The sequence below is a fragment of the Hypanus sabinus genome, chromosome 6, assembly GCF_030144855.1.
Source record: "Hypanus sabinus isolate sHypSab1 chromosome 6, sHypSab1.hap1, whole genome shotgun sequence".
NCBI classification, from domain to species: Eukaryota; Metazoa; Chordata; class Chondrichthyes; order Myliobatiformes; family Dasyatidae; genus Hypanus; species Hypanus sabinus.
In genome coordinates this window covers 143,424,521-143,436,840 of record NC_082711.1, presented here as the reverse complement: position 1 = coordinate 143,436,840, position 12,320 = coordinate 143,424,521, and the positions used below count along the sequence as shown (strand labels likewise).

The following is a 12,320-nucleotide window of genomic DNA, read 5'->3' as shown; positions in this document are numbered from 1 at the left end:
TCCTTCAAAGAGTTATGCAAATTAACTGAAGCAAATACTTAATGGTCTCAGGAATCGGACGTTCCTAATTTTTATACGATTGCCAAGGACCAAGACTGGATCAATACATCAAGCAGCAAAACAGTCCTTTCAAGTTGACTTTTCAGCTGCCCCAAACGCTGACTTTTCCACAGATGCTGCCTGACCTGCTGAGTTCCTGCAGCATTTGTGTGTTGCTTGGATTTCCAGCATCTACAGAATTTCTCGAGTTTGAGCAATATCGTCATTACTAGATAGTCTGGCTGGTTGGAGGAGTGGGAAAAAGGTAAAGTGGCAAAAAAAAGAACATTCTGTTCAAAGGGAAACAAGGATGCAGATCAGCAGATATACCAGTTAACTGCCGATATAACAATAAACACTCTAGATATGTATTTGGTAAGTTTGGTCCTGGGTTTGAGATAAAATTGTCTGGGTGTATTAATGTCAGGAGCATAGTGAAGCGCATGCAGCTTCCGCTAAAGAAATGTTGTGTTCACAGATTCAGTACATACTCTGCTTAAACAGGAAGTAGTCACTAATTACTCACCTTTGTCTCTCACTATCAGAAGCTCCTAGGCAGCAAACATCCTGCCACAGATTTCCTTCTCCTTCAAGTTCCACTCTCGATAACAGCTGTGTGAAATGAAAAACGATTAAAATGGAGAAATTACGCAGCTGGAAGCTGGGTGTTTTTAAGTATTTGTCATGGAAAATTCTACTTTCTATTGGTCATTACCTCTTCAATTCATGGATAATTTTCAGTTATCTATAGAAAATACAGTTGCCCTTCTGTATCTGTGGGGGTTTGGTTCTGGGACCCCTGCAGATACCAAATTCTGCAGACGCTCACGACCCTTATATAAAATGGCGTAGTAATTGCATATAACCTACGCACATCCTCCCATATACTTAAATCATCTCTAGATACCTAATACAATGTAAATGCTATGTAAATAGTTGTTATACTGTATTGTTTAGAGAATAATGACAAGAAAAAAAGTCTGTACATGTTCAGTACAGACGCAACCATCGTAGCTCTTCTGGGAATGCTGATACTGCCTCAGCATCAGCCGATGCTGATTCTCCCATGAATTTTAAATTCTTGAGGCCGTAGCGCTTTACATAGCTAGCCAGCCATCCTTTACTAGCCTTAAACTCCTTCCTTTCGCTCACAACACAAGTAGCGAACGAACGAGATGTGAGGCAAACAATGCTCAAACGACGAGTCACACAAAATGCTGGTGGAACACAGCAAGGCCAAGCAACATCTATAGGGAGAAGCAATGTTGATGTTTTGGACCAAGACCCTTTGTCAGGACTAACCGAAAGGAAAGATAGTAAGAGATTTGAAAGTAGTGGGGGGGGGGGGGGGAGGGGGAAATGCGAAATGATAGGAGAAGACCGGAGGGGGTGGGATGAAGCTAAGAGCTGGAAAGGTGATTGGCGAAAGTGATACAGAGCTGGAGAAGGAAAAGGATCATGGGACGGGAGGCCTCAGGAGAAAGAAAGGTGGTGGGGGGGGGGGGGAAGCACCAGTGGGAGATGAAGAACAGGCAGAGTGATGGGGAGAGAGAGAAAAAAAAACAAACAACTAAATATGTCAGGGATGGGATAAGAAGGGGAGGAGGGACAGTAATGGAAGTTAGAGAAGTCAATGTTCATGCCATCAGGTTGGAGGCTACCCAGCTGGTATATAAGGTGTTGTTTCTCCAACCTGAGTGTGGCTTCATCTTGACTGTAGAGGAGGCCATGGATAGACATATCAGAATGGGAATGGGATGTGGAATTTAAATGTGTGCACCAAGCACATCTTTCCCTCCCCCCTTTCTGCTTTCCACAGGGATTATTCCCTACGCGACTCCCTTGTCCACTCGTCTCCCCATCCCTTCCCACCGATCTTCCTCCTGGCACTTATCCTTGTAAGCAGAACGAGTGCTACACCTGCCCTTAACACTTCCTCCCTCACCACCATTCAGGGCCCCAGACAGTCCTTCCAGGTGAGGCGACATTTCACCTGTGAGTCGGCTGGTGTGGTATACTGTGTCCGGTGCTCTCGGTGTGGCCTTTTATATATTGGTGAGACCCGATGCAGACTGGGAGACCATTTCGCTGAACACCTATGCTCGGTCCACCAGAGAAAGTAGGATTTCCCAGTGGCTACACATTTTAATTCTACGTCCCATTCCCATTCTGATATGTCTATCCATGGCCTCCTCCACTGTTGGAGGAACAACACCTTATATACCGGCTGGGTAGCCTCCAACTTGATGGCATGAACATTGACTTCTCAAACTTCCGTTAATGTTCCTCCTCCCCTTCTTACCTCATCTCTGACATATTTAGTTGTTTGTTTTTTGTTCTCTCTCTCTGCCTGTTCTCCATCTCTCTCTGGTGCTTCCCCCTCCCCTTTCTTTCTCCTGAGGCCTCCCGGCCCATGATCCTTTCCCTTCTCCAGCTCTGTGTCACTTTTGCCAATCAACTTTCCAGCTCTTAGCTTCATCCCACCCCATCCGGTCTTCTCCTATCATTTTGCATTTCCCCCTCCCCCCACTACTTTCAAATCTCTTAGTATCTTTCAGTTAGTCCTGACGAAGAGTCTCCGCCTGAAATGTCGACAGTGCTTCTCCTTATAGATGCTGCCTGGCCTGCTGTGTTCCACCAGCATTTTGTGTGTGTTGTTTGAATTTCCAGCATCTGCAGATTTCCTCGAATTTGCTCTCAAACGATGAGTATTACTTTTAATCATCTCTACATTACAGTACTTTATGCTCCCTCTTAGCCTTTGACGAATTGCTTTGACCACTTAATTGCTTTTTAAGAGCCAGTTTTTCACAGAAGCAAAGGATGCACACAACATTAATAGCGACCAAACGAGGTGCAAGGCGAACAACGTTCCTATGAGTGCTGGAGAGAGAACCTCCTGGTTTTTTTCCGATTCTGATCCACAGTTGATTAAATCCGCAGATGCGGAAGGCCAACTGTATTAGACCTGTACCACCCTGACCAGTTTCTGAAGCAATGCAAGTGGGTGACAGTGACACAAAGCCACTCTACTCTCAGATTAGGGGAATAAAATATTTGTAACAGTTTGTTTAAAATCATAAAATTAGATCCAGACCAAATCAAGCCAAGTCACAGGGATGGTGACGGAATGATTGATAATTTAAGTTTCCTGCACAAGCTTCTAAGGCAGTAGCATTACAATAGAGATACAGTGGCTCAATATTAAACAGCTACGCTTGTCCCCGGTTCCTCATGGTGAAGCTCACCAGCTCCACCTAGTGTGATAATCAGTATATTAAAAATGATAAAAGGCACATTTGTTAGGCAGCTGCTCAGGAATGAGGCTGTATTACTCATACATCACCAGTGCAATCACTCAGGTCGAGTATGATGTTTTCCTATGCCGTTGTCTATCAGTGGCAGTAGAGGCCGATCCAGGATCTTCGCATTCTGGTGCAGTCCTTTGGCTGTTCAGTCTGTCCTTTCACAGCTGCCACTTGTTCTCTGCGGCACCACAGAGGTCGCTCTCTAACAGCACAGCTCCCTCTTGAAAAGGTTTTCTTCCAGGTGGATCTACTGAGTGCAATGCCCTCCCAGTTTTTAGATGTTGAATTTCTTCAGGCTGATTTTGATTTTATCTTTGAAGTGTTTTCTTTGCCCACCAGGGGCTTGCTGGCCTTTCTTTAGCTGGGGGCAAAGCATCTGTTTGGGGAGACACCAGTTACGCATCAGAAAGCCGTGACCTACCCATTGGAGTTGGTGTGGCTTTATCGTGGTACGTTACTCCGGTTTAACAGCAACGCAGCTGCGATGTGCGCAGTGTTAACAGTCAGCCAGTGTACCAAGTTCTGGCTCCTCCTGAACTTCACCATGAAAAGCAAAGAGATGCAGAAAATACTGAAAGGCTTCATAAAACGTGCCCTTGTTTGCCAGTAAATTTCCTGATTTGGTTTACAGAAGATCTTTAACATTGAACAGTCCATGAATTTACCCTGAAAAACACCAAATCCCACAGATCTACATTTCCTGGGATCCAGGCTCAATTCAAGCGAGTCTTCTCACCATGATAAAATTACTACCCTGATAATATATCTAAACAGCCATACCAAAAAGTAAAGAATGAGAATTCTCTTTTATGACTACAAGTAGCTCAGAGCTCGTTTCTTGGCTGTGTAGTTCTGACCTAACTGGAAAATCATGTGCTCAGTTCCTGAATTACTTCCCACAATGGGCAAAGCTCCCATACCAAGTCTGAAAATGGCGCCAGTCTTATTTTAAATGTTCACATTACTTCCCCATACAATGGACCGCAGATCGGAATTTTCTGGGACAGACTCTCACCTATTCAGTTTCACCAGGGCACTGTTGATGTCAGGGTTGAATGGCTCCAGTTTCTGTGCTTTAATCAGGAAGTCTCTGGCTCTGTCGTACTCCAACATTAGCAGGCAAGCCTGGCACAGGACACAAGCAGCTTGGTTAGACACGAGAAGGACTACGCACAACTACAGTCAGAGTAATTGATTGTGAAATCGGGCCTTTTAGCTCAACTTGTCCACGCTGACCAAGGTGCCTTCCCAAACCAGCTCCAGTTGCCTATATTTGGCCCATGTTCCTACATTTGGTCCATGACCCCTTGCTTAATGGTATTGGTCCATAGCATAAAAAAGGTTGGGAACCCATTTTAAACCTTGCTTATGCAAATATTCATTAAAATGTCTTTTAAATGTCACTCTGCCTGCCTCAACTTTGTGTACACACACACACACACTCACAAGTACACATGCATACACACTCCCATGCATGCACACACACTCACAGAAACTCAAATACTAACACACACACACCTTTGTCATTCTGCTGTCATTGCACTGAGTGAGCTCACTTCAATATCTTCCCCGTTTATTCCTATAATGGGTTGGCTTTGTGGTGCTTTCTCACCAACACTTTGGAATATTTCATTGTTTTAGTAATGGGGTTGTGTAAATGTGTATATATTCTTAGTATACTATATTTAAGGTAGATACTTCAGCTTATTTTGCAATACAATTGTAACTACATTGTGGGGGACATCATATGTGTAGTCTGAAGTGAACTTTGTTGGTAATGAAAGCTGACGTGCCCTGGTGCCTGGAACGCTGCCAGTAGAATAGAGAGGTCGAGCCGCCAGGAGTTCACACACAAAATGGAGGAACTCAGCAGACCAGGCAGCATCTGTGGAAATGAGGAAACACTGACTGTTCAGTCTTCTCCATAGATGCTGCCTGTGTTGTGTATGTTGCTCGGATTTCCAGCATCTGCAGATTTTCTCTTGTTTGTGCCAGGAGTTCTCACGGGACAAAATAGTGTGGGACTCTTTTTGTGTCATCTGGCAGATAGTTCTTCGTAAATATTGCAGTTTTCTTTTCACTATTTTCCCTAATCTTTGTCAGTTTGATTCTTGATACACTGAATAAATACCCTTGCATGAAAGTGCAATGCAATTCCAGCTATTTTTCTTTGGTCATAACCCAGGTATCGTAACAAAACACAAATTCGGCCTGACTGCTTTGATTCTATTCTGAGGGCCTCTGGCCCACTGCGAATCACAACCTGGCAATAAAGTATTTAAACATATCTCAGAAGAGAGGTATGTGGAGGAGCAGTACAAAAGGAGATTCCAGTTGTAGAGAAGGATATAAACAGGGTAGTGAAGAGGTAACACACCATGAAGAAGGGTTACAGTGGGTGTAGGAAGCCTTTGGCTATCATTCACTCCCAAGGCACTGGGAGGATTAATTGTTTACAATGGAGAAGCTTCAGTTTTCATAGTCACACAACATGCAAAGCAGCAACTTGGCTCAGCTTTCTGTTGCCTGACCCTGCACTGGCATCGAAAGAGTACAATGTACAGAGCTGACTGAAGCTCAGATTTAGTAAGGCATTTAAAGATCAAAGTCAATTTATTATCAAAGTACGTACAGTATAAGTAACCATTTACTACTCTGAGATTCATTTTCTTGCGGGCGTTCACAGTAAATACAAAGATACACAACTAGGGTCAATGAAGAACTGCACACAACAAAGATGGATAAATAACTGATGTGTAAAAGACAAAGTTTGCAAATGCAAAAAACAAGAAAACTAATAAATAGATGATAACTGTTGAGAAGAGGTGTTGCAGAATATTGAAAGTGAGTCCAAAGGTTGCAGAATCAGTTCAGTGTTGGTGTCAGTGAAGTTGTACACTTGGGTTCAAGAGCCTGATGGTTCAGCTGTTCCTGAACCTGGTGGTGTGGGACCTGAGGAATCTCTACCTTCTTCCTGATGGTAGCAACGAGAGGAGAGCAGGCCTGGATGGTGGAGGTCCTTGATGATGGATGCTGCTTTCCCACTACACTGTTCTTGTAGATGTCTCAGTGGTGGGGAGGGCTTTATCCGTGATGGACTGAGTTGTATCCACTACTTTTTGTAGGCTTTTCCATTCAAGGTCATTAATGTTTCCATAACGCAACCAGTCAGTATATTCTCCACTGTGCATCTATAGAAATTTCTCAAAGTTTAGATGATGTGCTGAATCTCAGCAAACTTCTAGGAAAGTAAAGGCGCTGTGTGCTGGACCCAGGACACATCCAGCATCAAGGAACCTGAAGCTGTTGAATCTCTCCAACCCTGATCCCCTGATGAGGACTGGCTCATGGGCCTCTAGGTTCCTCCTCCTGAAGTCAATAATCAGCTCCTTGGTCTTTCTAACATTGAGTAAGAGGTTGTTGTTGTGGCACCACTCAGCCAGATTTTCAACCTCTGTCCTCTATGCTGATCCATCACTAGCTTTGATTCAGCCGGTGACAATGATGTCATCAGCAAAATTGAATATGGCACTGCAGCTGTGCTTAGCTTCACAGTCATAAGTGTAAAGAGAGTAGAGCAGGGGACAAGCACACAGCCTTGTGGTGCACCTAAGCAGATGGTGATTATGGAGAAGATGTTGCCAAACCAAATTGACTGGAATCTGCAAGCGAGGAAATTAAGGATCCAGCTGCACAAAGGAGATTTTGAGGCTAAGGTCTTGGAGATTATTCATTAGTTTTCGTGGAATAATAGTGTTGAATGCAGAGCATTTTTCATTGAAGAGCATCCTGATGTATGCACCTTCACTGCCAGATGTTTCAGGATTAAGTGAAGAGCCAATGAAATGGCTTCTGCTGTTGACCTGTTGTGAATAGTAGGCAAACCGGAGTGGATCCAAGTCACTCCTCAGGCAGGAGTTGATGTGTTTCACATTGGATGTACTGTAAGTGCTAGTGGACGGTAGTCATTGAGGCAGGTTACCATATTCTTCTGAAGTCACGGGGTCATCTGGGACTGTGGAAGTTTGCAAAGTTGTCTCCATGTTCTGTAGGTCAAAACAAGCAGAGAAGGCGGTGAGCTCATTCAGGAGCAAAACCGTGTTGTTAGGTATGTCGCTGGATTTACTTTGTAGGAGGTGATAGTATCCGGGCCCTGTCACAACCATCGAGCATCTTTCTGCCATTCAGGTTTGGTCTGGAATTGCCACTTCGCACACGAGATGGCTTTCTGGAGGTCATATCTGGACTTTTTGTATTTTACCTGTCGCTGATCTGACCCTCAGCAGGTTGTCGATTTCTTGGTCCATTCAGGGCTTCTGGGTGGGGAAGACTCTGATTGATTTTGTGGGGACACACTCGTCCATGAGGGGCTTTATGTATGTGGTCTAAACTCAATCTAGCTGAGGGTGTGATGTAAGCAGAGGCCAACTGAAAATCAAAACCACCACAGATGCAAGAAATGTGAGGTAAAAGAAAATGTTGGAAACTCTCAGCAGGTCAGACCGGATTTGTGAGAAGACAAACAGCTTTAACGTGTCAGGTTCGGGCGATGTCAGCAGCCACACATTCTGCCACTCTGCAGAGATATTTTCCCACATAAACAAGGTTTATGGAATGCAGTTTGAGTAGTTCAAAGTTCAAAGTAAATGTACATTATGTCATCATATACAACCCTGAGATCCAGTTTCATGTGGGCATTCACAGTAAAGACAAAGAAACACAGGAGAATCAATGAAAAAGCACACAACAAAAACGGACGAACAAGCAATGCGCAAAAGACAACAAACTGCAAATATAATAAAAACAATGAATAAATCAACAATAATTATCAAGACACGAGTTGTAAAGTTGAGTCCATAGGTTGTGAAATCGATTCAGTTCAGTAGTAATCAGGGATGATTCCCTTGTCAAATCCAAACTGAGTTTAATCATTTTGAGTTAAGACTTGTTGAGAAGATGAGAATCTTCAGTCAGAGTTTGTTCTTGCCCTCAGTGATATCGATCTCACTTCTGCAGAAGGATTGTGGCTTTAAATTTGAGAATTTAAACATGTGCCACAGAACCAGACAAGGAACTGGCCCTTCTCCATCGTGCCTTATTGAGAACCACAATCATAGTGATGTACAGTCCTTCACCGGGAAGTGCTCATCACCATCAAACACCCATTTATGCTCGTCCTACAGGAACCTTATTATTTTATTCTCTCATCGACTAACCCCAGATTCCACTGCTCACCTACAGACTCAGGGGAAAGTCCAGTTGCCAATTCACCCACCAATGTTCAAAGCTCAAAGTAAATGTTATTATCAAAGTTCATATCTGTACAACACTGAGATTCACTTTCTGGAGGGCATTCTCAACAAATCTATAGAATAGTAACTAAATCAGGATCAGTGGAAGACTGCCCAGCTAGGGTATTCAACCAGAGTGCAGAAGACAACAAACTGCAAATGCAAATATAAATAAATAGCAATAAATAATGAGAACATGAGATAATGAGATGCAGAGTCCTTAAAGTGAGATCATTGGTTGTAGGAACATTTCAATGATGGGGGCAAGTGAAGGTCCCCCTTTGTTCAAGAGCCTGATGGTTGAGGGGTAATAACTGTTTTTGAACCTGGTGGTGAGAGTCCTGGGGCTCTTGTAGCTTCTAAATGATGGCAGCAGCGAGAGGACAGTACGATACACAGAACACACTCAGATGCGCAACACAGGCACACACTGATACAACCTTTGGAATGTGGGAGGAACCTCAGAGTCACAGAGAGAACAGACGAAGTCCACACACACTGAACCCAAGAGCTGGATGAACTGCAGGACTCTGGTACTGTGGGACAGCAGCTTTGCTGGCTGAACCATTGTCTGCCCTCTGAGTCTCAGCACGTTGTTGAAATGTTACTGTGAGCAATAGAAAGAGAGAAAATTGCCGTGTTTCCCCAGTACTGATCTACTTTAAGCAATAAAGTAGATCAGTACCATAAGACCAATAAATAAAGGGGCAGAGTAGGCCATTCAGCCCATCAAGCCTGCTCCGCCGTTCATTCATAGGCTGATCCAACTTTTCCAGTCATCCCCACTCCCCTCCCTTCTCCCCATGCCCTTTGATGCCCTGGCTAATCATGAACCTATCTATCTCTGCCTTAAATATACCCAATAACTTTGCCTCTACAGCCGCTCATGGCAACAAATTCCACAGATTTACCACCCTCTGACTAAGGTAATTTCTCCACATCTCTGTTCTAAATGGACGTCCTTCAATCCTGTAATTGTGCCCTCTTGTCCTAGAATACCCTATCATGGGAAATAACTTTGCCATATCTAATCTGTTCAGGCCTTTTAACATTTGGTATGTTTCTATGAGATTCACCCCTCATTCTCTTGAACTCCAGGGAATACAGCCCAAGAGCTGCCAGATGTTCCTCATACAGTAACCCTTTCATTCCTGGAATCATTCTCGTGAATCTTCTCTGAACCCTCTCCAATGTCAGTATATCCTTTCTAAAACAGGGAGCCCAAAACTGCACACAATACTCCAAGTGTGGTCTCACAAGCGCCTTATAGAACCTCAACATCACATCCCTGCTCTTATATTCTATACCTCTAGAAATGAATGCCAACATTGCATTCGTCTTCTTCACCACCGACTCAACCTGGAGGTTAACCTTTAGGATATGCTGCACAAGGTCTCCCAAGTCCCTTTGCATCTCTGTATTTTGAATTTTCTCCCCAACTAAATAATAGTCTGCCTGTTTATTTCTTCCACCAAAGTGCATGACCATACACTTCCCAACAATGTATTTCATTTGTCACTCCTTTGCCCATTCCCAAATCTGTCTAAATCTCTCTGCAAGCTCTCTGTTTCCTCCACACTACTTGCTCCTCTACCTATCTTTGCATCATTGACAAATTTAGCTATAAATTCATTAACTGCATAGCCCAAATCATTGACGTACATTGTAAAAAGCAGCGGTCCCAACACCGACCCGCGTGGAACTCCACTGGTAACCAGCAGCCAGCCAGAATAGGATCTCTTTATTCCGACTCTCTGGTTTCTGCTGATTAGCCAATGCTCCACCCATGCTAGTATCTCCCCTGTAATTCCATGGGCCCTTATCTTGCTAAGCAGCCTCCTGTATGGCACCCTTTGTAAATAGAATAATATTTGCAATTCTCTAGTCATTTACTACAATTTGATTCTCGAAAGATCATTGTTAATGCCTCTGCAATCTCTCCAGCAACTTCCTTCAGAACCCAAGGGTACATTCCATCAGGTCCAGGAGATTTAACCACCCTCAGACCATTAAGCTTCCTGAGCACCTTCTCAGTCGTAATCCCAGGGCGAGTACTCAAGATGTGCGCAGCACAACTGGCAGGTGTGTTTCTCCCTCTCCCAGTGTAAAGTGCCCTCCTGCTTCAAAACATCTATCATTGCCCCTTTACCAAAATAGACCAAGGCAACATGCCTGAACGACTATTGTCCTGTCGCACTCACCTTAAGAATAAGTAAATGCTTTGAGAGGCTGGCCAAGGATTACATCTGCAGCTTGCTACCACCCAAACTGAACCCCCTAAAATTCACCTATTGACACAACCGATCGACAGATGATGCAGTAGCCACAGCTCTACATACCGTCCTTACACATCTGGAGAAGAAGGATGCCAATGTGAGAATGCTGTTCTTGGACTACAGTTCAGCATTCAACACCATCCAGGCTTGACAGGAAGCTCAGAGTCCTCGGCCTTGACTCTACCTTGTGCAGCTGGATCCTGGACTTCTTGTCAGATTGCCAGCAGGTTGTAAGGGTGGGCTCCCTCAACTCCAACCTTCCCACTCTCAATACAGAAGCCCCTCAGGGCTGCGTACTGAGTCCCCTCCTTTACTCCCTGTGTACTTGTGACTGTGTCGCCACCCACAGCTCCAATCTGCTAATTAAATTTGCTGACAACACTACATTGATTGGCCTTATCTCAAACAATAACAAGGTGGCCTACAAGGAAGAAGTCATCACCCTGACACAGTGATGTCAAGCAAACAACCTTTCCCTCAATGTCGCAAAAACAAAGGAGATGATTGTGGATTACAGGAGGAATGGAGACAGGCTAACCCCTATTGACATCAATGGATCTGGGGTTGAGAGGGTGAACAGCTTTAAGTTCCTCGGCATAAACATCACCGAGGACCTCACATGGTCTGTACACACTGGCTGTGTGGTGAAAAAGGCACAATAGCACCTCTTTCACCTCAGATAGTTGAGGAAGTTTGGTATGGGCCCCCAATTTTTAAGAACTTTCTATAGGAGCACGACTGAGAGCATCCTGACTGGTTGTATCACTGCCTGGTATGGGAACTGTACCTCCCTCAATTGTAGCACTCTGCAGAGAGTGGTGCCGACAGCCCAGCACATCTGAGGTTGTGTGCTTTCCCTGATTCAGGACATTTACAAGGACAGGTGTGTAAAAAGGGCCCGAAGGATCACTGGGGACCCGAGTCATCACAACCACAATCTATTCCAGCTGCTACCATCTGGGAAGCAGTACCGCAGCATAAAAGCAAGGACCAGCAGGCTCTGGGACAGCTTCTTCCACCAGGCCATCAGACTGATGAACTCATGTTGATCTGAGTGTACTCTATATTACATTGACTGTTCTATTCATTATAAATTAGTGTGATCACACATTCAGATGGAGACGCAAAGACTTTTACTCCTCACGTATGTGAAGAATGCAAGAAATAAAGTCAATTCAATTCAATTCATTGCACATACTTCACTTCCCTCTCAGTCATAATTGTCACTGCACATACATACTTGAATGTACTACACTTTACACATTAAACTGAGGAGGGCTTACTTCAATGTGATGAGAGAATTTGACCAGGCTAAAACAAAACCGAAGATAAGATAAAATACTTTGAAACAATGAGTTAAAAAGATTATATTTCAGATGCTAGCTTGGTACAGTCCCACAAAGGGG

The 12,320-nt window shown here is 44.1% G+C and overlaps 1 protein-coding gene across 10 annotated transcripts in view; it reads right to left on the bottom strand.

Annotated features, from left to right (window-relative positions):
• The window catches only part of fkbp6 (FKBP prolyl isomerase 6), an 87,976-nt gene that overhangs the window by 20,055 nt on the left and 55,601 nt on the right, over positions 1 to 12,320 (bottom strand). For 6 of the 10 annotated variants that reach the window (XM_059973089.1, XM_059973090.1, XM_059973096.1 and 3 more), the window contains one exon: positions 566 to 651. In XM_059973089.1, the coding sequence (XP_059829072.1) occupies positions 566 to 651 (86 nt within the window). Of the gene's footprint in view, positions 1 to 565; positions 652 to 4,362; positions 4,473 to 12,320 lie in introns of all 10 variants that reach the window. The other 4 variants (XM_059973093.1, XM_059973098.1, XM_059973094.1 and 1 more) reach the window with 1 other exon arrangement.